Raw genomic sequence first — 26,184 nt, 5'->3', positions numbered from 1 at the left:
AGAATTGGTTTCAGTCCAGGACCATAGGTTTTACTAGGTTGACAGAATTACTGTCCAAAACTACAGAGTTTCCAGGGAAGTCTTCTGAGAGCAGGACTTCAGGAGACTACAGCTTCTTGGGTATCTTCTTTACTCATTGACTTCAGGTCTGCAAAACAGAATTGTAAGATCAGAGGAGGTTGCTCAGCAATCATTAATATCTTCTTGAAGCAATTTTCCTCATAATTCTAGTAATAAACCCTCTACCACCTTGAAATTGATGCTTATCTGCTTCTCCGTAGTCATTTGATTTCAGGTGAAAGGAAGATGTGACTTACAACACACATTGAACTTCTGACTTCAGTAATTAGCAGGTGGTTCACAATTCAGGTACTGCTGAATAAAATTACCAAAGATCCTATGATCCATTTCAGTCCAGAAACTGTCCAAATGATTCCACCTCTTCCAACGAGTTACAATCATTCATTTCTAGTTAATCATTGCACAAAATCTCCAGCTATATCACCCTTTTAACTTTCAAACTATTGTAATCAAACATGATTACATTTTTAAATAGTCATTCTGATAATATGATCAGTCTTGAGATGATATGTTTTTTAATATTTTATGTGTTCTCAGGAGTTATGGTATATCAATATATCTTCCATTTAGGATTTGGAGATGCCGGTGCTGGACTGCGTGGTACAAAGTTAAAAATCACACAACACCAGGTTACAGTCCAACAGGTTTATTTGGAAGCACTAGCTTTCGGAGTGCTGCTCCTTTATCTGGTGGTTGGTGAAGGAGCAGTGCTGTGAAAGCTAGTGCTTCCATTTAGATTCACTACACCATTAGGTTCACTAGTTACAATTCGGCTCATATTTTTCCCAAGCAATTGGAGCGGTTTTAAACTGGAATGGCAATGGTTTGACAGGGATTTCATCCATTTGCTATAATCAAAGCTGATAAGTATTTAGCACATGCTGTCAATGACCCCTTTCAATAAATCAGTTTTAGTCAGGGAATGGGTATAACAGTGCACACCCCCAAATAAAAATGGATTAACAGGCTATATGATGTGAGGAAGCCTTTGCAATGGTGCTCAGTGACAGACTGGAGCTGGGGCATGCCTAAAAGAGGAAAGGTGATGGGGAGGGCAAACAGGCATCATTAATCAATCCACAATCACGCTGATCATTCGATGTGCCACTAGTGCAGTCTGGTGATCATGGCGGCGGTGGTGGCGGTTGAGAGTTCCACCCAGTTCCAGGAGGTGCTGGAAAGAGCGAAGAGGTAGGTTGGGGCTGCAGAGGTGAAGCTTGGGAGAGTTTCCCGGAAAGCTTGCAGCCCATTTCCCGGGGAAAAGGAAGCGGCAGAGGGGTCCGTCCCCGATTTGTGGAAGGGCCGGTGTGCAGGCACGTTGCTTAGGCCCAGGGGCGCGGGGCTCCTGTTGTTGTGTTTCCAGACTGGAGGGAAGCCTCGGCGGATTCTCAGTGGGAAGGGGAAATCCGGGCAGGAGTGGAGACTGGAGCGGCGAACCTCAGGCACACCGAGCTCAGCACATTGTTGCTGTCTGGGGCAAAAGGGATTGTGCCATTCGAAAAGAAAAGCGAGAGCTAATTCGGTATAATTAACAGTGGCATTGTCTTCTACTTGAAAACAAATGAGCCGTAGAGAAACTGACAGGAATTTTCAAACAATAATGTTTTTTTTTCCGCCTTCCATTTCTTCCGAATGCGTTCGACCGACTCGGGCAGGTGACTTGTTTATGTGGGCGTTATCTCCAGTCAAGGTGTATTTACACAGACATTGCGATGAGCAAACAGGGTGTTGCATCATTCAGTTTATGTCAGGCTTTATTCTCTGTAGGAGTAACGGTAGTCCCGATGCTTACCATTCGCAAATAACAAGGGAAACTATGACGAGATGCTTTTGAGTTTATATTTAGGAATCTTGAGAGGGCAGGTTAATGCAGGCAAATGTCCACATTTAAACAGTCATAGAACGAGTTCAAATTCAAGACCTGGTATGATAATATCACTGAAAGCATGTTGTGGATAATTTGCTAAAACAATGAACGCAGGCAATACAATGTTTATTGTCTCATTTGGTTTCGGATGGGTCTTTGCAAACTTGTTTTGCAAGTTTGCAAAACCAGCATGTTTTAGTGTGTGTTAGCTCATTCTGTTGCTTGCAGCCTAAGCAATCATAAAGAATTAATCCATTTAGTTTGTAAATAGCATGTACTGAACATATTAGTACTATTAAAACTGAATTTGATTTATGTACAGATTACATAAACAACTATTATAATAACCAACTGGATTTCTTGTAAATCTGTGGCAAGCAGTTGGACTTAGCCTTCTCCTCCTTGTTCTCATTAATGTTCATTATTCATTCAGTCTCAAGTGTCTATAGTATACCTGATTTAGCATCTCTAGGCATCAAGTCCTGTGACCTGAGCTTCCCACTAGTTATGGTTGATGTGGTACACAAAAAAAGGACTTCTTCAGTATGTCCTTTAAATGTTTGCACAGAGCTCCACTATATTGATTACTGCTGGTCAGATCTCCATATAGCGTGATCTTGATCAGTTGACTGTCATTGATCTTGACAATGTGACCTGGTGAAGACAGTTGTCTTTGTAGGAGAATGGCACTGCTGGTGATGTTGGATGTTTCTAGAATTTCAGTGTTTGTGATGTAATCCTACCAGAGGATTTTGAGGATGCTTTGGAGGCAACCCTGATGAAAACGTTCTAGAGGGCATATGGACCCAAGATTTGGTATCATACAGAAGAGTACTGATGAGCACAGCTTTGAGCACTTTGGATTTAGAGTGTACTGTAAGGCTGTGGTTGCTGCACATGTAATTGCAAAATCTGCCACATGTGCAACTTGCTTTAGAAAACCTGTTGTTCACCTCCTTGTTTCTCATAACATCAAACAGGATAACATTTCGAAATGAGTGAACTGCTTGACAACATTCTGCACCGTTTCCTCAGTTCCAGTGCTTGGTCAATATTCTTCTTGGGGTGTAGGCTGTTGGTGGACTTTTCTTCAAATGGACTTTAAGTCTGAAGACTTGTATCTCCTTTTTGAAGAGGGTGTTATTGTGCATGCAGGACAGACAACGGACCAGGAGATCACAGTTTATTGACAAAAAGAAGTTTTTGTATGAGTCTTAAGATGACTGGTATGGAAACGATCTTGGTCAGTTTAGAAGTGTAAGTAAACATCTGCCTTAAGATCTTCTTTTGCTCAACATGATGATGAATAACATCAGGGCTAGCACATACTCCTGCTACATGCCATTTTGACTTGAATGGGATTCAAGATGTCACTGTTTTTGATTTTATCTATACTAATTTTCATGCAACTCCTTTACTATGCCAAGGAACTTGGATAAGTATTCCAAGTTTATCAAAAACTTCTGCTCACATATCAGACCTATTGGTGAGATCTACTAAAGGGACATACAGGCCATTATCTTGCTCTTGACGTTTTTCTTGCACTTGACTGTGTGAGAATACCATGTCGTGGTACCACTAATACTGCACTCGCTCTCTTGGAAGTTTTCTTCAACCTGACTTGGCATGGTGGCTCAATGATTAGCACAGCTATCTCATAGCACCAGGTACCTGGGTTAAATTCCACTCTTGGGCTCCCCTCTGTGGAATTTGCACATTCTCCCTGTATCTGTGTGGGCTACCTCTAGGTGTACCAGTTTCCCCCCTCAGTTTAAAGATCTGCAGGTTAGGTTGATTGCCCATAGTGTTCAGGGTGTGCAAGTTAGTTGGATTAACCATGGGGAAAGTGGGGTTATAGGCATGGGTTGGGTGGGGTGCTCTTGTGAGAATTGACGTGGATCCAATGGGATGAATGTTTTGCTTCCACACAGTCGGGATTCTATGAGAAGCATTTTAACCATGATCTCCTAGTAATAAAAAAGATGGTAATTCAATGGTGTTGGAGCAATCTGATTTTTGTCCTTTGTTTTTTCATATAAGATGACGATAACATCAGCCAGTTCATGGCAGGTCTTTCAGAGCTTAATATATAGGGTAGAACTGTCATGTTAGGAGAAAGTGTCAAGAGTGTGTTGCTAGGAAAGCACAGCAGGCCAGGCAGCATCCCAGGAGCAGGAGAATTGATGTTTTGGGCATGAACCCTTCATCAGGAATTGTCATGCTTCAAAGCTTCCAGTGGAATTCCATCATCTCTTGAGTCTTTTCTCTTTATCTCGGTAATGGTGGTGGTCACCGCTTCATCCAGAGTTGAACTTTCATCTAATTCTCTGCAATGACAGGTTGTTGTTGGGTGTGTTTGATGGTATTACCATATATTGTGCATTTGGCATTGAAGTGTGTTTCAACATACTCTAACTAGAAGTCAAGGTGTGACTTGTCAATGTGTAGTATCTTGGTATTGCTGCTACTCATGATTTTTGATTTGACGTGCTGATTTATAGATCTTAGTGCATCACAGAAGTTTCTGATGAGCTTAGCATGAGCAATTGGTTAATAATTTTTGATAAGTGTGATCCACTATTCATTTTTGAAAGATCCTTGGTTTATCTTTGTACGGGTGCTTCATGGTTGATGTTGCTTATCTTTTTCTCTTGGCTGACCAACTTTATCTTTGAAACATGATTTCATTGCCAAAAGATGATTGATTCTTTGTCATTTTCATGAAGATGAACAGGGACAAGTTTGCTGTGTCCGATGGCCTCATTGGAAGTATCCTGTACTGCAGCTTTGTGTTCTGAGTTCCTCTGGCGTGGAATCAGTGTTGAGGGTGTTTCATTATGTTCTAAGGCTGTTTGATAACTATCTCTGTACAGTAAAGTTTGCAGGTTATTGAATCAATTCTTTGGGCTGTCTCTAAGTTTGACCCTGAGACCAAAGACCATGAAAGTTCAGCTTTGTGTATGTCATACAGATCACCAGCACAATCGGTGCTGGCTTAATTTTAGTTCCAGGAAAGTATGGTTGAAATTTCTAAAGAGCCTGAACTATAACATTGATAACATGATGTTAACAAGATGAAGGGCTGAAAGTGAAGTTCCAGCTCCCGAATATTTTCTTAACTCCTGTTCTAAAATGAAAGAGAGATCTTAACACTATCCAAACAGTATGTTGATGTGCTGTTATGAGACATTGAGAAGTCTCAGCCTTTTAACACTTGTCATGGTCTTTGTAACCATGTTACTGATTTCAGCCCCACCTGGCTACTGTCTCTCGTACTGAAATAGTTTTATTGCAACCCTTTTAGCCTATTACCCTTTTGAGCTAAGCAGCTGACTCCATATCCTGTCAGTCACAAAGACCATCTATTTCCACCTCTGTAGTGTCGTTAAACTGTCTCTACCCTCACCCAACTTCTGCTGAAAATTTATCCATGGTTTTGTCACCTTCAGGCTCAATGGTTTCAACATTCTCGTCCACTCCTATGCTTGCTTCTAAAATCTAGCTTATCCAAAACTCTTGCCTGTATCCAATCCCAAACCACATCCTGCTCATTTTAGTCCCCACTGACATATAGTCTGGTGTCTCCATTTTACCTAATTTTTAAGAATTCCAATGAAAGAAAGTGAGGACTGCAGATGCTGGAGGCAGAGTCAAAAAATTGTGACCCTGGAAAAGCACAGCAGGTAAGGTAGCATCTGAGGAGCAGGAGAGTCAATGTTTTGGACATAAGCCCTTCATCAGAAGGGCCTGAAACATTGACTATTGTCCTCCTTGGATGCTGTCTGACCCGCTGTGCTTTTCCAGTGCCACGTTTTTAAAACCTGCACTAATGATTCTACAGCAGTTTACAGTTCTCTGGTTTAATTATGCACTTTGGGAATTTGATCTTGTCTTTGGGAAAATGGAAGCTATAGTAAAGTTAATTGCTACCCCTCTGTTCCATGTTTGTCCCTCAAAATTCTTCTGTCCTCATTCCCCTCCACCTTTTTGAGTTCAGTTATCTACTGGCAAGCACAACTTGCCTTGAATTGTCTTTTTCATGTTTTCCCACACCTGGAACGAGGTAGATTTTTAAAAAAAATGCTGATGTCTGTTTCCTTAGTTTTTTCCTGGAACAAGTCACCATCACCTTTTTTTTTCTTCAGAGGCTGTAGTTTGAGGGATGCCACTGAAATTCAAGTGTGGCTGACTGGGATACTTTCCCACTCTTATTACGTGGTCACAGGCATTTTGGAAGAGTTGACAGATCGATAGTAAACCTTTTGTTCTTATACACTTGCCTTCCGAGGCCCCCAGATCTTGGAGTAGGATTTGAACTCTTGACTTTCTCAGGCAGGCAGGGAGTCACTCAGTCACTGCACCACAAAACCACTTCCTTTGAATACTGCAGATAATCATTAAAACCATAAATACATAAGGCCATAAGGCATAGCAGTGGAAGCAAGGCCATTCGGTCCATCGAGTCCACTCCGCCTTTAATCATGGCGGATGGGCATTTCAATTCCACTTACCCGCACTATCCCCATAGCCCTTAATTATTGTGAGATCAAGAATTTATCAATCTCTGCCTTGAAAACACCCAACATCCTGGCCTCCACTGTGCTCCATGGTAATGAATTCCACAGGCCAACCGCTCTCTGGCTGAAGACATATTTCCTCGTTTCCATTTTAAATTGACCCCTTGTAATTTTAAGGCTATGCCCCGGGGTCCTAATCTCCCCACCTAATGGAAACAACTTGCCACCGTCCACCCTTTCTAAGCCATAAAAATATATGTAAAAAGTTTTATGGTATGTTCATCATCTTCTCGAGTAGGCTGGAATAAAAAGGGGTGCTGCAGTTATGTGTAGCTTATATACTGTACCTTAAGTGATAGACTGCCCATAGCTGAATGAATCTCAGAGAATATTAATTGGCTTTAATAGGATCTTGTGGTTGTTGCAGATTCATCAGAACATTAGTTAGGCTAAAAAGAATTTACATTGAGTTTGGGGTTCACAGATTACTTGTATTTCCTTAACAATTGATTGAAGACAATTGACATAAGATTAATTGCTGATGTTTGAAAATGATTCCAAGATTTGGAAAGGTAGATAACGAGAAACCATTTTCTTACTGGATGAGTCCAGAACATGGGAGATTAACCTTAACATTAGAGTGTGCTATTCAGGTGAGGTGTCGGGCTGAACGTCTGGCACAAACGGTAATAGAAGTACAGAACTTTCTGTATTTCTCCCAGAAATCTGAGATTGACATATTTAATGTTGACTTTGAGATACAGAACAATTTGGATAAAGCTAGTTAAGATGCAGGTCAGTCACGATCTAAGTAAATTGTGGAACGACTGAGGACAGTGAATGGCCTACTGCTGTGCTTGTGGTCGTGGCTTTCTCTGTGCTGAGATAAAGCAGGTCAATGAGTGTAGGATGATAAGTGACCAGGAATGCAATATTAAAAAGTGTAGTCATTGAAGATAAATCCAAAGATACAGTCATCAACACAGTACGTTTACCTTGGTTATTAATCCTGACCATATTACATAACTGTAATTATTTGAAGGTTTGTTTTTCAGATGTTTTGTCAGCATACTAGTGAATATCAAATAGAGAGATAGGTCATCCGACCAGTGCTTCACTAGAGACTCTCGCTGATGATGATACTGAGTATGGTGATAAAACATCTGAAAACAAACCTTTAAGTTCAGCGGCTAACTTAGACACTTAACATCAACCTGAGCTACAAATCTTCTCAAAAATCACTAACTGTAATTACTGACTATGTTCAGGTTTATTGTATCATTGGATTTTATTAAGTCAAAATGTTAGGGTAAAGCTTGTTATTAAGGTTGGATAAAATGTTCAGGATTGTTGTGCTATAAATTTGGTAGAAAACTGGTTCATTCACTATAAAGTCAGACTTCAGTCTCTTCAGTATGCAAATTTGTGTATTTTCAAAGGACTGTAAATGAATAAAAACTTGCCTTTTTTTTAAAAACCGTTACTTAAGTTTAATTTTAAAAATTCTCTTTAGGTCATTAGTCGTGGTTCATTTTTGGGCATCATGGGCTCAACAGTGTATGAATATGAATGAAGTCATCACTGAACTGGCCAAAGAATATCCACATGTTATATTTGTAAAGGTAATGTTTGCAATTAATCTGCCAAATTTTCTGCAATGTAACTATCAAAAAGTGCATACTTTGAGTAACAGGGCCTTTATATAAACAAAATTAAATTTTAATCACTTTCTAATAATAATCTTTTGGTATAAAGCATTAATTTATAACTTATGGAACACTTAAGAAAAAGTATGTATAAACTTATGTTCATGAAATCATTGAAACTTACATTACAGAGTGAGGCCAGTTCCCATCTATTCTGTGATAGGCTAATCCTGCTTTTTAGCTCTTGATGCCAACTTTTGTAGATTATGCGATGTATATCTAAATATGTTTCAAATGTAATGATTATTTTTGCCTCTTCAATTGACAGACTTTTTGTGTTCTAGATCTCTCATGATCTGGCTTACAAATATTCTCACTTCTCTTTTAAACTACCTGTAAAATATTTCAATATTTATTCCTGGGTATTTGTTCCTCCTCTACTAAAGGATATAGGTCATTTAATGCACCTTTTGTTGCAAAGAAAATAACCAATATTATTCAATCATAGCTCCCTCCCTCCCTCCCTCCCTCTGTCCCTCCAAAGACTGGCTAGTTATAACTTTGAACATACAAATCAGCAAGAAATGTTTTTTCTTGCGTGCTGGGAATTTGGAATTCACTGCCTGTAACAATGAAACCCACCAGATGTAAGAAACTGTAGAAATGCTTGTCAGCTGACAAGGCATGCAAAGCTATGCACCAAGTGCTTGCAAAATGGAATTAGAATCCTTAGGTTCTTTTTGATTTGTGCTGACTCAATGGGCCGAAAGGTCTTTTTCTGTGTTGCAGATCTCTACGTGACTCTGATTTTAAAGAATTCTTCAAATAATAAACTTATCTGAGTGCAGAGGTGACTAGGGTTAAGCAGTTAGGATAGCTAAAACTAGTGAAATACCAATAGCATGTGAGTGAGTTGGAGTTAGAATATTTACATGCAAATGTGCAAAGTTTTTTTTTGTTTAAAACCTATGAAAAGCCAGGAAAATAGTGGCATTAGAATGAAGAGCTATAATGTTTCAGTCCAAGCTCCAACAGTGCTTTAGCTGGCAAAAATGGGATTTCCCCTGCACCCCTCCCCACCCCACCCTCCCCTCCAGAACATAATATTTTCAGGAGACTGAGAAAGGGAAAAAAAAGGAAGATATGTTCATCTTGTTGTTAAGGTCCTGAATGCAATCATAGAAAGAAGGGTTTATATGGATAGTGGTGGGCCACAGAAAATTGTGGCTGGCTTATGTTGTAATCGTAAAGAAATTTGCAGTTCTAATAGTATAGGACTTTATCGTGTGATGAACTCATTCCAATTCACTTTCGAAGTTTCTCAATCACTTTATCTAGCTGGAATGGCTCAATGTATTTAGCTGACTTGAATCAGCTTTGAGATCTTGCCTGATCCATGCTGTATACAGATGGAATTGTGATGGTGTGCTGAGAATACCTATGACTGCCTGTTTATTTTCTGTATTTTATGGTATTAAAGGAACCCTCAGCAGTTGGTCATTCTTATTTGGCTGTACAACAGACGCAGTGAATTTACCTACACCACCTATTGTAACAACCTCAGGATAAATTGAGTGAATCTAGCAATTTGTGGGTCAGCATCAGATTGTTGCTGAAACTTAACTGGTTCACAGAAATTCTTTGGTGAAGAGAAATTCTACCCTTTTCTGGAAAGAACGGCACCTGACCACATATTCACTGATTGCACATCCCTAAAGGCATTAAAAGTCAATAAATATAACCTTGCAAGTGTCATGGATTTATAGTTGTTTACACTGTAGAAGGAGGCCATTCAGCCCATTCTGTCTGAGGCTGTCAAAAAAGATCTGACAACACTAACCCCATTTTCCAGCTTGTCGACCATAATTCTGATGGTTATGACCAAAGCGAGCAAACATTTATTTACTCCTTTTACACATTTTGAGAATTTCTGACAGCCATCATAGGATCCCTATTGTGTGGAAGCAGGCCATTTTGACTTGTCGAGTTTACACTGACCTCCTTGAAGAGCATCCCACCCAGCCCCTACCTGTTCCTGTAACCCTGCATTTCCAATGGCTAATCCACCTAAGCTGCACATCCCAAGACGCTCTGGGCAATTTAGCATGGCCAGTCCACCAAACCTGCACATCTTTGGACTCGGAGGAAACCAGAGCACCCATAGGAAACCCCACAAATATTGGAAGAATTTGTAGAGATTGCACAGACTTTTGCCCAAGGGTGGAGCGGAGTCGAGCCCAGTCCCTGGTGCTGTTAACAGCAGTGCTAATCACTGCTGACGATTCTGTCAGGTAGCGAGTTCCAGAGTCTCACCAGCCAATTGGTGAAAATATTTCTCCCCAATTTCCCTCTTCGCCTACTACCTCTACCAAATCTGTGCTCCTTTGTTAATGTAAATTTCTATTGTGTTGTGGAGGCCTTTGGCATTTGTCAGAATAGGACATGTTACTAAAAACAAAGAAATCTATCTTCAGTTAGTAGTGAAGACTTTGTGTCTTCCAAGTGCGTGTGTGCATGAGTGAAAATTACTAGACTTGAATGTTTTTCAGTCAAATTTCTGTTCACAACCTTGGGCACTGTGAAATGTGAATGCTATTCCAACATCACTAGAAATTTGTCTAAATCATGGCAAGCTGGAAGTTTTGTGACCATCACACTGCATATTTTGTTTTGGAAGCTTGTTTTTTAAAAAAAAAAATATTTTCTGTGAAAATGTTTAGATCATGCAGGTATAATATTGTCACTGATATGTGAAGAATGTTAGCTGTTTAAATCCACATTTGTTACAATCTTTACCTACAATTTTTTTATAGCTTGAAGCTGAATCTGTTCCAGAAGTATCTGAAAAATACGACATTAGTTCAGTGCCTACATTCTTGTTTTTTAAGGTAAGATTTTACTGTTACAGAATCTAAAATGTTGAGCTCTTTTGAAGAAGCTTGACACTAGTTGGATTGTTTCTATTTTTAGGTTGCCATAGAAACCAGTTTCTGAGCTGCCTAAATTTTACAGTGACAAGAACCTTGACAACTCTTAAAGTGTCAGTATAAATAATTTATTGTGATGTCTATCTTTGGAAATTTTTCTTGAAATTCAGTTTAATAACTTAACCCCATATAATGAAGAAATATTTGTATGCTAACTTTACAATTGGCAAACACGTTTTGTAAGAATGTGATGAATTGATTAATATTTATTCTAAATATTTTTTGGAATTTTCTTATTGAATGTATTTTGAAAATCTGCAGGCTTTGCTGATAAGGCTCTGGTTTGCTTTGAGATTTTGAAATTCAAGACATGTCAAGGATCAAAAGGTTCAGACTTAATTTGTACCTGTTGCTCGTACAGGGATTTCTACATGTTGTAGGATTCATAAGTGATATGATTTTTTAAAAAAAAATGATTTATGTTGATTAACAGTTAGATACTTTCAATAAGTTAAGGTCGTCTAAAATGTTCTTATTTTTTTTTCTTCCATGTAACTGTTTGGTTTAGTTAGTTTTAAGTGATCATTGAAGTTTGTCATTCATTGAGAACCAGTTTTTAAAAATGAGAGGTTTCTACTCTTTCCTACTCATGGTTAGTTTCTTCTGACTTTTAAAGCTGTTGTAAAAAGTGGAGATGCTGCATATGAACTGACAAAAATGATGAATAGCAAGTTACATCATTGAGCTAGTCCCAAATGCTCGTGACACAATTAAAAATTGCAATTCCCCATAATTCTCCTATGCCAGAAGCCATATAAATGCTGCTTTGAGTAATAATTTAATTTGGATCTCTGATACCACCAGCTTGTCAAGCATTCAAAAAGTAAACAGGTAGTTGAGATAAGTGTTGAGTCCTGATGAGCCCATAATGATACAATAATTTGTTTTCTCTTGGGTGTTTTCATGTCAACTGTAAGTTTATATTTTTGATTTAGTTTAAAAACAAGTCAGAATTAGCGCGTTTTTAGTAATGTTGTTCATTTCCATGCTTTACTGCGTTGTAAGCCATTTAAAATGGTGGCATATGACGTTTACATAGTGATGATCTGACTGTAGTGGCTGTGCTAACTTCATGTTGAAATAGTTTCTCTTGATGGAAGTATAGTTCTAAGTGTTCATCTTTCAAAGTCCCTAATATTGCTTTGCTCCAGTTATGGCTTTGATTTAATCAAAGTGAATATGTTTGCTCCAGAATTGTCAGAAGATTGCTCAAGTAGATGGTGCCCGTGCTCCTGAGTTAACTAAAAAAGTGCAGCAGCACAGTGAGACTACCAAGCAAGATTTGAATGAACAATTGAGGAAACTTCTAAATTCCGCACCTTGTATGTTATTTATGAAGGGAACTCCTCAAGAACCTCGGTGTGGTAAGAGTAATTCAATTTTTAAAATGTAGCTGCAGAGTTTCATTAATAATTGCTATTTCAAATGCCAGAAATGTTTTCATTTAAAGTAGGATTAAAAACTGCTTACTTGTATATGACATAAAATTGTTTTCTAATTATTACTTTTAGAATTTACTACACAAAATCGTTATGTTTTAATTTAAAAAAAGGACAATGTTCTTTGCGTCTACAAAATCATTGTCAGTGTAATGATTTAATTTAACTAGTGCTGATTTGGTATAATACGTTGTGCAAATGAGGATAAAAAGCAGGCCCCTCTGCCCTTCAAGCTTTTCCTTCATTCAATAAGATTATAGCTGATCTGATTTTTAACCTCGACTCTACATTCATGCATATGCCTGATTAATCTTTCCTTCTCTTAATAATCAAGAATCTATCAACCTTTGCATCCATTGCCTTTGAGGAAGGGAATTCCAAAGGGAATCAGCTTTTTTTTTTCACCTTTTTTTTCTGTTGTAAATGGGTGATCCTTCATTTTGAAACGATGAACCCTGAGCTCTATATTCTCTCTCAATAGGAAACATCCTTTCCACATCCACCCAATCAAGTCCCCCTAGGATCTTCTACGTTTCAACTAAGTCCCCTCCGAGTTTTCTAAACTCCAGAGGATACAGGCATAGCCTGTCTAACCTTTCCCCATAAAGCAGTTTGCTCATTCCAGTTTTTGTCTAATTAGCTTTCTCTCAACTGCATCCGAGGCATTAACATGTTTCCGTAAGTACAGTGACTAGCACTGTCCACGTTACTGCAGTGTCACCAATGCCCTGTATAACTGAACCATTACCTCCCTACCCTTCTATTCAATCCCCCTTTAATAAAACATAACATCCTCTTGGCTTTCCCAATTATTTGCTGTACTTGTTCCTAACCTTCAATTTATGCACTAGGGCACCTTAATATCTCTATATCTAGGAGCTCTGCAACTTCTCGTCATTTAAAAGCTTGAGATAGAAAGCTGTCACTGTACGTTATTCAGAAGTAGAATTATGATCAATGTTACCAATTCAATTTTAATCATTCAAAAGAGTATTTCATATATTGTGTATGCAGAAAGCTAAACATTTTCATTGATTTAAATTCTCATGGCCACCAGGTGTCTCAGTATTTTGCAGCTACTAAAGAACAGTTGCAGTGTAGTCACTTTTTAATGTGGGAAACGCAGCATTCAATTTGCACACAGCAAACCTGGCAGACAGTAATGTGCCATTATCAGATCTATCTTCTCCGCTGTTGCTGCTGCTCTTCAAAATAGTATCACGGGATCTTTTACTTAAGATGACAAATGGGGCCTCGGTTTGGCATCTCATTTGAAAGGCAACCCCTCTGCATGTACTGTATTGTCATCAGTACTATACTGGTTTCAACCGTAAGTGCTATGCTCCAGTCCTGGAATTGGCTTCAACCCACAATCATCTTCTTCAAGGGCTAACCAAACCACTGTTGATATTTACTAAACGTAAATATAAACTATTCTGCTGAAATTTATTTTGCCTGTTTACATTGGCTGTATTTGCTAATCTAGGTTGTCATTTTGTGTGTGTAGTCTATTGAGACAGCTCCTTGTTTTTCTTTTGAAGTTTGCATTGGTCTAAGAGAATGAATTAGAGTTATAGAGATGTACAGCATGGAAACAGACCCTTTGGTCCAACTCGTCCATGCCGACCAGATATCCCAACCCAATCTAGTTCCATCTGCCAGCACCCGGCCCATTACCCTCCAAACACTTCCTATTCATATACCCATCATAATGCCTCTTAAATGTTGTAATTGTACCAGCCTCCATCACTTCCTCTGGCAGCTCATTCCATATACATACCACCCTCTTGTGAAAACGTTGCCCCGTAGGTCTCGCTTATAACTTTCCCCTCTCGCCCTAAACCTATGCCCTCTAGTTCTGGATTCCCCAATTAACTCCTCACTTTTCTAATTCAAATAGTTAACAAAATGGTGTATATTTCAATTTTAGGGTTTTATGTCCTTTCCCTGTGGCTGCTTAAGTCTGTAGTCAAACAATTGCTCATTATCTTAATTAAATGCATTCAAGCTTTTATTCTGTCACTTCAAAGTTGTTTCAGGAAAGATAGTGAGATAAACAAAGGTCTATCAAAACATTTTTGGAAGGAAAAAATACATTTCTATAGGAACCATGCACATGCCTTCATGCCCTAAATATGATTTGGCAACCTTCCTTCCCTAAAGGACAGACATATCAATTTTCAACCTATTCCATGTACGGCATTGCAACCCTTGTGCCAATTTGGTAATGATTCACAAAAAGCCTTTTATGGCTGTTGTGTTGATCAAATTAGTTTGTGTTTGTTAATTTTAAAGTTGATTTTTTAAAAAAATGAATTTATGGTTTCTTTAAGTTTTTTTTAAACAGTCATTGGTTACTGTACAGAACGAGACTTTGTGTTCTGAAAGGTGTGGGTATATGTCAAGATGGTAAAATACATTATTAATTTTAAACGTACTCATTTTCCTTGAAGAAACATCCAAAAAATATGTTTTACTGTTATTTTGTATTAAGGTTTATTTTCTACAAAATTGAAGGCAATGGGAATCATGGAAAACTCTCCACTGGTTAGAGTCATACCTAGCAGAAAAGAAGATGGCTGTGGTTGGTGAAGGCCAGTCATCTCAGACCCAGCGTATCGCTACACAAATTCTGCTGGTCACTGCCCCAGGCCCAACCAAAATCACTGCTTTATCAATGAACTGCTCTCATATAAGGTCAGAAATAGGGATGTTCACTGATAATTGGTTCTGTACAGTGTGCATTCACAATTCCTCCGATACAGAAGTAGTGATGTCCATATGCAGCAAGCCCTCAATAACATTCACACTTAGACTGTATCATTTGTGTCCCTCAAGTCCAGTGTAATGCCCATCTCCAACACGAGTGTACAACCATTTCCCCTAGGTATTTACTGGTATTGCTATTACTGAATTCCCTATTGTCAGCATTTTGGGGCTAATCATTGACCAGCAATATAAATACTTTGGCTATAACAGGCTGTGAATTCTGAGGTAATTAACTCACCACCTGACTCTGCAGAGTCTGACCTCCTCCAAGACATAAATCAGAGTGTTTTGGAATTCTCTCAGCTTGTCTGTTTGTGCATCTCTGACAACACCCGCAGCTACAGGACAATGTAGCTTCTTTGATGGCACCCTTTCAACCCAATTAAATGTTCACTCCCTCCGTGATGGTTGGAGAGCGGCAGGTATATACAAAATGCACTGCAACAATACACTGAAGCTCCTCCATCAGCACCTTACAAGCCCGTGACCTTTAACACGTAGGAGGAACAGGGCAGCAGACTTGAAAATACCAGCACCTGACAGATTTTCACCAAGGTACAATCCAACCTGATTTGGAAGTATATTTTTGTTGTTTCTTGTTGCTGAATTAAGAAAACTATTTCTTTTCCTTGCTCTAATTATTTTTGATTGTGTGGCATTTTTATGTCTTTTGTTTTTAAAATTGATACCCTGCATGTCTTCACTTAAAGTTGTAGTTACTTTCCTGAAATTCATGACTCATAAGTGAAGCAACTTTAAGCAAATCTGATTTTTTTTCCATTAGAATCAATATAAAACTGTAGTAAGGTTCTGCTTGACTTTTATCTAAAGAGAAATATACCTTGTATGTTGAAATGTTTTTATTGATCCTTCATTTACTAATTTAGGAATGTATGTACAAATGTTTTTTAAAAAAAATAGTATAGTAACTTTCAGCTTGCCACAAGTCCTAACTTCTTGCTCGCTGCAGATGTTGTTCTGACCCTTCTAGTTACTGTAGATCTTTCTTCACCCACCCTCCATCTTCTAGATTCTCCTGCTTATCTTCTGAGTCTCCTACTTGCAGTCTCTGTCACTCCTAGACTCACTCTTTTATCGAACCTCCTAGTTTCAACACTCTCTTTCACTAGCCTCTCGAACAGGAATGCAGGTTCAGGATCGAGATCTGGTCCAAAGTTGAATCCCTGGGAGAATGAAAGTGCAAGTTTCAGTGGTGCAGAAGTGCCAAGCTGGGGATATTAAATATATATTTTGTTAAACTGCATACTCTGCGTGAAACCAGGAATGGGTTTACTTAGCTGAATATTATTGTCTGCTGTGTATGTTTCCACTATGCTTCACTGTATAGTTGAGATTCTGGTGCTGCTCTCGCGCTTATTTGTAAAGCCACATCTTAGACCATTCTGTGCAGTTGAGGCCTATATGGTCACAACCTTGGCGATCTGATCTGAACTGGGACTTGGGACTTTACTTAAACAGCAGTCCAGGTTGAGTACGGAGTTGTGAGGAATGAGCAGTTTGGTTACTGCAAGAACCTGCTAAAGATAAGTTAGGAAGTGACAGAGGCCATACAATGAAAATTCACCAGCAAGAGAAAGGGTCAATGACCGAGCGATGCTGTTCCAAAATGGTACTGATTAGGTCACATGGCCTGACAGGAGTGATTTTTAAAATGGACCTTGTGATGTTAATTGAAAATACTTAACCCTTTTAATGGTTAGTTAATGGAGTATGTTTAACTAGTACCTACCATACCCTGAAAACCTGGGAACCTTCCAGCATATTTTCCCCTTCTGTGACTCCAGCGGGAAAGTAAATCCTAAAATAAGCCACGACCCAAGAATGCCAGAGCACAGCATTTCTTTATAGTTTTCAGGGTGCCTTGTGTGAAGTAAGAGTTTCTTTAGTCCAAAGTCCTCACTACTTCATCTGCAGGGAGTTCTGTGTAAGTTTGGAGGGTAACATGGCAGAAAGCTCCTGCAGGACCCAAGTGTGGGTTTGGAAAATGTCCTGTATCTTAAATTTATATTAAAAAAAAATTGCTTGTTTCTCTTTGAGAAATGCAAGCGGTAAGTCCATTATGATCAGTTGACCGTCTCGATCCCTCATTATATATTGTTGGGCCAACTTTAGTGGGTGCAATCCCTGTGCAACTGCAAGGCTCCTAATCCGAAATAACATCAGATTTAACGTCTTTATATTAGTAATGCTGCAAATGTTCCTGCTGCAAAAATTGGGCCTGAAATTTCTCAAAACTGCATCAAAAGTAATCTGCTGTATCTTGTTTTATTTGACAGGCTTCAGCAAGAAGATTGTGGAAATTCTCAATGAGCATAATATTCGTTTTTGTAGTTTTGATATTCTTTCTGATGAAGATGTGCGTCAGGGCCTAAAAGTTTATTCTAACTGGCCTACATATCCTCAACTGTATGTGAATGGCGAACTGGTTGGAGGACTTGATATTGTAAAGGTTGGTTCTGTAGTATTTGTGTCCTGTGGAGAAAATATATGCATTGCAGCTTTATTACTGAAAGCAAGGCAGAATGGCTTATCCCAGTAGTTTGGATAAGATGAAGTCCAGAGCTGAAAATGTATTGCTGGAAAAGCACAGCAGGTCAGGCAGCATCCAAGGAGCAGGAGACTCGACATTTCGGGCATAAGCTGAAGAAGGGCTTATGCCCGAAACGTCGATTCTCCTCCTTGGATGCTGCCTGGCTTGCTGCGCTTTTCCAGCAACACATTTTCAGCTCTGATCTCCAGCATCTGCAGACCTCACTTTCTCCTCTAAGATGAAGTCCAGCCATGTGGCTGAAGAATAATTAGCCAAAAAATGGAGTGTGTTCTTCATTTCTGAAATTCTTCACTAAAAATTAAATATTTTGACAAAACCATACAGGAAACGTAACTATAACTTTCTAAAAAACTTATTTCATCAGCTGTTTCGTAAGGTAATTTTTGCCAGATATGTGCAATGAAGCATGGATGATTGTTATCTAAAAAGAAGGTAATCCTTGTTTTTGACAGTGGACAGGGTCTAATTAAAAATGGAACCCTGATGGTATATTCAGCATAGCCATTTAATAACTTTATGGGACATAAGCTACCCACTGAAGTTCAACTTGCATTGAAATTCACAAGTTATAGCATGATGCCATAAGAGAACTGTAAAAGTCACAAGGGTGGTCCATATATGGTCAATTACTGTAAAAAGTTTAAAACAAACTGTAGCTGTTATTTCAGAAAACCGTAACTGAATGAAACAAAGTATTTCACGGGTGAGTTTGCAGTCAACCTATATCCAATAGATCTGATTAAATGCTTCCGAACTTTGCTAATGTAGTGTCTAATTAAGCTCGCATTATCTTTTGTCCGTGATGCAATATGCTGAATTGATATCCTTAAAAGTTACTTTAAACCAAAGCTTAACAGTAACATTTATTTGTTTGCTTTTTGCATGTCAATATTAATTCCCAAATTCTCTCCTAGGAGCTAGCTGAGACTGGTGAACTGGAAAAAACTTGTCACAAGGAAATGGGACTGGAAGATAGGTAAGCTAATACTTGTTACTGCAGTGGATTTGATGTATTTTATGCAGCAAGAAATACCATCACCACAGCTGATGTAACCTTGCCTCCTGTTTTGATTAAAATGTTTGGATGTAAATGTGTACACAACTTCATAGCTACACTCCACAACATTTTGTATTTAGCATCTTTGTATTTTTAGGTTGAAAACACTGATTAATAAGTCAAAAGTCGTCCTGTTTATGAAAGGAAACAAAGCAGTAAGTATACTTTTATTAATGAACAACATGAATTCAAATAGTGATTTATATCATACAAAATTTTTATGTATGAATGTAGAGACTATCTCAACTAACAGTTGACAATGTTGGCGTATGTGAGACCTGAATTAACCATGACGAAATCGAAGTATATGCAACTTGCTACCATGAAATAATCAAAAGAAATCAATGCTTATTGATTTGTTCTTCTCCTTTTTAAGGCCATGTTTTAGCTCCAGTGTTCTTTAATGTCTGGTTAGGTGAAGGTGCTACTGTTAACTTGCTGCTTACAATTCTTAGGGTTCTCTCCTGTCTGGTAGGAACCAATATGAGGTTTGTTTCAGCAGCTTATTTGTGTGCTGAACAAACATTTAAAGAGGAAACATTTAAGAACATGACCCTTGTCACAGTTGCCAATGTTATTTTGTAATTTTATTCCAGTTGGCAAAATGTGGATTCAGCCGCACTATTGTGGGAATATTGAATGAAACTGGGTATGTATCCACATTTGGACTACAAAGTAATTTTATGAAATTTATAATTTATTCTGGTTTAAATTGGAATTTAACATTTTACTTTCTTAATAGAGTTGAGTATGAAACGTTTGACATTTTGGAAGATGAAGAAGTAAGTTCTGTGTTTTAAGCTATTGTATGTGAAGTGAACAATTGTGAATGTGAATGTGTTCTTGCTAAGTTCTGTGTTCCCCTCTGATTGGAATGCTCCTGTTTTGTGGAAGCACAGGACAAGACCATAAGACACTGGAGCAGAAATTAGGCCATGCAGCTCATTGAATCTGCTCTGCCATTCAGTCATGGCTGATTGAGTTTCTCAACTCCATTCTCCCACTTTCTCCCCGTTATCCTTGATCCACTTGATACTCCAAACCTATCTATCTGAGTTTCAAATATGCTGAACGACCTGGCCGCCACAGCCTTCTGTGGCAATGAATTCCATAGATTCACCACTCTCTGGCTGAAAATGTTTCTCCTTGTCTCCATTCTAAAAGGTCTCCCCTTTACTCTAAGGCTGTGCCCTTTTGGGTCCTAGTATCTCCTACCAATGGAAACATCTTCCCAAAATCTACTCTGTTCAGTATTCTGTATGTTTCAATTCAATCACTCCTCCCCCACCCCCCAATACTTCTAAACTCCAAGTATAGGCAGAGTCCTCAAACATTCCTCATATGTTAAGTTTTTCATTCCTGAGACCATTCTTATGAACCACCTCTGAACACACTTCAGGACCAGTATGTCCTTCATGAGATATGGGGCCCAAAACTACGCACAATAATCTAGTTTCAGCTAAGCCTCCCTGCCTCCTGCATTGATATGGAAAATGATCCCATTTATTATGTAAAGCAACAGTTGAATAATAGTGTGCAATGACCAAAATTCCCTATACTCTTACTAGCATTCCACATCTCCTCTAGGATGCTGTAAGACCTATGAATTGAACCTCATTACAAAGTAAACGATTAATGAGTGCAGCGTCCCATTTCAGTGAAATGGGAGCTTCTGTCTGTCTTTTCAACAGAAACTTATTTTAACAATGTCAGCATTTATCTGTATCACCTGCTGTGCTTTTAGGCAGTGATATGATTGACATTTGTACTGTTCAAAAACCTACTGCAGTAACATTGGGTGTAGAAGCTATCTTGTATTATGTTTTGCAGTCACTCTGCAATGTTTGTGCAAAGCCACTAGGTGTCAGGAAGTAAATGGCATTATCATTTTCACATCCTAGACATGTGGCAAAAAGCAAGTAACATCTTGGTGAGCATAAAACTGAAATCTAAATGTGTTATGAAGATTATGCCATTTTACTGGAAATATAATTAGTGATCGATCAATTAATAAAGCTAAACTTCAACAGCGTCTCCTCAATCATTGTTTGTTAAATATGGCAAGGATATGATAATGATCCAGTGGCTACAATTTTGAAAGCAGAGTTAGATGTAGCCACTGTAAATCCAACTTCTTTGTCTCTTTCCCTCCGATATCTGAACTATGTCTATTGTTTGCCATAGAATCTTGGAGCTCCTCCACTTATGCTCCATGGTATGTGTTTTCTGTCTGCCACAGGCCCTGCTAGAAAACAAACTTGGATGTTTTTGATCTATCCATGCGCGTTTCCCCCTCTTTGATCCTATTATTCTTGCCATCCATTATTTTTACAATCTAATTACTGTGGACATTGCCATCTCCACAGTATGAGTTCATCATGAGTTCATTAAATGTCAAATTAAAAACCTCAATTGGGTAACACAAGTGTGTACCAAATAAAGTTGTTTAGGGCAAAGGTTTGTTTTATTTTGTGGCCTGTAAAAGAAGCATCTTGTATGATATTCCAAAACAATTGTTTTGGAATATGTAATATTTAACTTGAAATTGCTTCCATAAAGTTTCAACTATTCTCGTGATTTATCAACATACATAACGTGCAAACTGATCAATAGACGACCACTGGCCCAGAGAGTTTGCTTCACCATGTGATAGGATCGTGGCTGATCTGATGCAGTTTAAACGCCACCTTGCTGACAAATACCCATAACCTTTTGACTCGTCCATTAATCAAGATTTGAATATATATGAGCTGGACAGTAACCTTCTTGATTTGTGAAGCTTCTAATAAAATGTTTTTAGTAGGATTTCATGACTTTGTTACAATAAACACAAATCTGAAAGTTAATTAAAACCAAAACCAGGTGCCTCTTTTTTTGAAGTTGAGCTTCAGGTATGTGAGGCTCAGTCATCGGAGAAAAGCACTAAACTGTATGAAACTTCAAAAGGGGCTTTGCAGCAAATAATGTAAAATTTGTTTTTGTAATCAAGAGGATTTAAAAATATGCTGAAGCCTGCAGTTCTGTCTTAAGAACATACTTTAAAAAATCAAATTCCCATTTTGGGTTTTTGCCACTTTATTTTCAAAACTAAGATACTTGTTTCCTTTGGATTGTAAGTCTTGTGTTATGCGAAAATCTGACCTAAAGTGTAAAATGTCACTGCGTGAAGTCATTCTTCTGGCAGCCAATCAATAGTTGAAAAATCAGGATAGCTAACTGCTTAATGATAAAGCTGAATGTTTCACTTTTGTGTATTGGAGTGCCAATTACTTGTTGATCTTAACTTGAATTCATGTACACATGTATTTTTCATAGGTGAGACAGGGATTAAAAACATTTTCCGACTGGCCAACGTACCCACAATTATACGTGAATGGTGAACTTATTGGTGGGCTTGATATTGTGAAGGTAACTTTAGCATATCGTTAAATATAAAGTAAGAAATGCTTCCCAGCAATATCTCTTGTTTTAATGTCTGAGGAAAAAAAACACTTTTCCTTCAAAGTAAGCAAGGAAGAACTTTGCAATGGCATAGCATCTTTGCAATGTTCCAATGTGTTCTGTTAGAAACACAGGCAGACATTTTGTAATATAGGACATGTCACAGACAGGAGTAGAATAAAAAAGGACATTGGTTTTTAGTTGATATGTAAACTTTGGCTTATTTCCATCAATTTGAGAGGGTAGACTTAATGTCTTTTCTGAAAATGAAAACAATGACCATGTACCCTTGCCACTGAGGATAAATTTTATAAGCATATTTGTAATTACAAATAGCTAGCAGGAATATCATTAATCTGAGGGATGAAGTTTGTATGGAGTCCCTGAAAGAGTAAGTTAGAATCTGACAGTACAATATTACTGTTAATTTCAACTTAGTAGTAGGAAGGAGCTGTAGGCTGGCATCTTTGCAGCTTGGTTAGAGTAAAAAGTAAGTTGAACAACACATTCATCAAAATGCTATGTTCAAAAAATGAAAAACTGAATCAATTAGCGGCCAGTGATTATTTATATCTCATAGGGAGTTAAGAGCTGTTGTTGTGGGAGTAAGTTCACCAAGCAGAACATTAAGGTTTTTGAAAATTGCTTTGCAGTTGAGTTGTGAAAATCCTGTCTGGAGCTAAAGAAGGTATTGAGACCAAGAGTTTTGACAGTAATCGGGGCCTTACAGCAAGGCCAATTGATAATGTCTTAGTTATGATGAGGCTGCAAAAAGATGGGAAAAGTCTCTTTCCTGAAAAACTGAAAGGATCAAGATTATGGACCTGATCATTCCAAGAGCAGGAATGACAGCAGCTAGTGTAATAGGGTATGGGTAAATTGGCACGTAGGTTGGTGATGAAGTATGATGGCATATTGTTAAGGGCAGGTAATAAATTGGTGAGCTGGGTGGTGATATTGGTCAGGGATTGATAGTAGTGGCATGTTTGTGAATATGTATATATGTTGGCAGAAGACAGTGGAAGGAGGAGAGTTTTGATAACTGGTTGGGATGGTCAAGTGTATCAAGACTATGGTTTGGGGGGAGGGGTGTGAGGTGAAGGGTGAAGTTTTAAAGTTACTTTAGGAATTGGAGATTTTTTTTTGAAAGCTTCCAGCTAGTGGGTAACTTGCTTCTCAGAAGTTTAAGCTTCCAGGTGCATCGGGACTACAGAGGAGTCCAGTAGCACATAGTTAAAGGTACCTTGTTGCTGGGGCCAGCTTGCATTTGGAAGATCTGGGCCAGTATTGTGCCATTTGAATGGCATGGATAAGCTAAAGTAGTAACATTGCACAGCAAAATAATTCAGACTGTGACTGCTAGAGGATGATAGATGTTGAGCAGAAGAATCAGCAAAACAGTGATGGGGGGTGGGGGAGTTGATTTTCTTTCGTTCGTTCGATGTGGACTATCTTGGCCAGAGCTAGCATTTGTTGCTGACTTCTAAAGTGATAGTGAACTGCTGCCTTGAGTTGCTGCTGCCATTTGGGGTGTAGGTGCTCAGTGTTAGGAAGAAAATTCCAGGATTTTGAGCCACCCACAGTGAGGGAACAGCAGCAGTATAGTTCCAGTTTGAAATGTGGCTCGGAAGGGAGCTTGTAGGTGGTGTTACAGGTGCATCTTCTGTCCTTGTCCTTGGTGGTAGAGTTTGTAAACTTGTTGTGAAAGAAGCCTGGGTGATTCGTTATTGTACTCAAAAGCTCAATTACTTGAGCCAAATTCTTGAGTTGCTTCGAGGGTTATAAGTCTTATTTGTACAATGGTTTGAATTGACTTCTCACTTTTGCAGTAAAATTGATATTTAATGATCAAGTTAATAGCATGTTTAGTTGGGGAATGGGCAGAACATTAAAGAAGAATTGACTCAAAGAAAAAGTGTAACCATCTGGAAATTGAACTTTCAGGAGAGCCAAAATTGCACATAATGGTGTATCCACTACTCTGACTTATATCAATTAACATACATGTTCTGCATAAGTACTAGGAGTACCACGTGGTATTGTTTTAGATTCTGTTCCATATATGACAGCATAAGTGGATGGTACATGCAAACAAAAAATTATCACAGTAAACCCTTTATTGGCAGAAGTGCATGGGGCATTGTGTATAAGATGCTGAATTATTTTGCAGCACATTGCAATAAGTATCTTGGATACCAATTTTCATTTAAAAAATAATATACTTAAAGCGTGAATACAGTGCATCCTAATTGATGTGGCAGTAATTCCAAATAGAATTGGGGGAACCAAATCTAAGACCTTTTTTTTTCCATGAAAATGTTAATAATTTTATAGTTAAGGTTGAATTATTATCCTTACAATAGAGATGGTATTGATGTTTTTGTGCCTTTTTTAAATCTAGGATTCATTTTTCTAGCATCTGAATTAATGGGTAATGGTGGATGCAAATACCACAGTATAGAGTCTTATTAATATTTTCATGAATGTAATTGAACTGGGCAAAAGATGTGGAAAGATAGAGGAAAATAGAGCTTGGAAAGTGCAGTTGAATGGCATGTTTTCATAAATATTAATATCTTTTGACATAGTTGATTCTGAGGAAATGCAATAAATATACAACTTTGTTTTACAGGAATTGGAAAAAAGTGGAGAGCTTCTTTCAGCCTTAAAAGGAGAAAATGCTAGTTAGAATTTTACAAAATGCACAACCACCGTCATACATAATATGTCAATTTTAAAAAATGTTTGTTGGCAATAATGTGGTCTAAAGTCAGGTAACATAATAGTGAATATAAATCATTTTGATGTTTTCTTGCTTCGGTAATTCATGAATAACATGGTAGCACAAAGTGAGCAAAATGCAAATAAGTTAGAACAGTAAAATATTATACCTCTTTTATTATAATAAAACATTACTATTATATGTGGTGTGACTTTTTATTGCACAGTGAATATATGGAATGTTCACCACTTCGAGCACAATCTGCTGAAATAATTATCAGTAAAAGGTCTAACTTTATGTTGTGCAGAATTCAAGTAACTTACCGTCAATATATTTACATGCGAATTAATTGAGCACTTTGGTCATTTTATTTCTTAGTTTGTTACTTACTTGATAACTAAATAACGGGTATATTTTTGTTGCTGCCCAATGAGCCCCATCGAGAGACAGCCTTGAAAGAAACTTTTATATATCGATCTAAGTATCCCCATAGAACCTCTTATTAATATACCTGCTTGGGCATCATACATGAAGTGCTGAATTATGTTGCTATCCATCGCTATAAATATCCTTGAGACTAATTTTCGTGGAAAAGCTACTTCAGCATAAGTACAGTGCAGTTTAATTAAATACTTAATCTAGATTTGGACATTAATTATGCCTGTCAACTATCAATTTTCTAGACCTTCACTTAACAGACACAAAATGCAATCATGGTTGAAAAAGTTTGTGCAAATAGTTAGTCTTCATGAAAATGAAACAATTTTTATAAATATAGCCTTTCACCTAAATATTTACAAGTATGTCATATGTTATAAAGCTTTAGATACCCACAGACCCCTAAACTGCAAATAAACTAAGAACTTTAAAACACCTTGTTGTTAGTAGCATTAGAAATGGTGTTAGATGTGGAGGAATTGAATATCCGAATGTCTAAGAAATTGTTGTCTTTCGAATTTTGAAACAAAAATTGGTACTGGGTTTGAGAGTAACGTCACCAATCTAGGTACCACAGGTGCCCTCTAAGGTATTTCTAAGTTTCATGTCACAAGCAAATTTTTAAAAACTTTTTCCCAATTTACCCAA

At 38.0% G+C, this 26,184-nt stretch overlaps 1 protein-coding gene across 1 annotated transcript; it reads left to right on the top strand.

Moving 5' to 3' along the window:
• The first annotated feature begins 1,169 nt into the window (after positions 1 to 1,169).
• On the top strand, positions 1,170 to 25,297 carry glrx3 (glutaredoxin 3). Its single transcript, XM_060842419.1, has 11 exons — positions 1,170 to 1,272; positions 7,979 to 8,087; positions 10,925 to 10,999; positions 12,291 to 12,462; positions 17,604 to 17,776; positions 18,793 to 18,854; positions 19,033 to 19,090; positions 19,532 to 19,584; positions 19,678 to 19,717; positions 22,251 to 22,343; positions 25,009 to 25,297. Exons 1-11 carry the CDS (start codon positions 1,208 to 1,210, stop codon positions 25,063 to 25,065), a joined length of 957 nt encoding a protein of 318 aa, XP_060698402.1. The 5' UTR covers positions 1,170 to 1,207; the 3' UTR covers positions 25,066 to 25,297.
• The last annotated feature ends 887 nt before the right edge of the window (positions 25,298 to 26,184 follow it).

This window comes from Hemiscyllium ocellatum, chromosome 22 (assembly GCF_020745735.1).
Source record: "Hemiscyllium ocellatum isolate sHemOce1 chromosome 22, sHemOce1.pat.X.cur, whole genome shotgun sequence".
NCBI lineage: Eukaryota > Metazoa > Chordata > Chondrichthyes > Orectolobiformes > Hemiscylliidae > Hemiscyllium > Hemiscyllium ocellatum.
Note: the sequence above shows the minus strand (reverse complement) of the source record. Positions and strands in the feature narration are given on the sequence as shown.

Excerpts from the sequence above, each read along its gene's own strand:
- glrx3 (XM_060842419.1), top strand. The coding sequence starts at position 1,208 with ATGGCGGCGGTGGTGGCGGTTGAGAGTTCCACCCAGTTCCAGGAGGTG. Across the intron at positions 19,091-19,531 it reads TTATGAAAGGAAACAAAGCA|TTGGCAAAATGTGGATTCAG; the intron begins GTAAGTATACTT and ends ATTTTATTCCAG. Across the intron at positions 22,344-25,008 it reads GTGGGCTTGATATTGTGAAG|GAATTGGAAAAAAGTGGAGA; the intron begins GTAACTTTAGCA and ends TTTGTTTTACAG.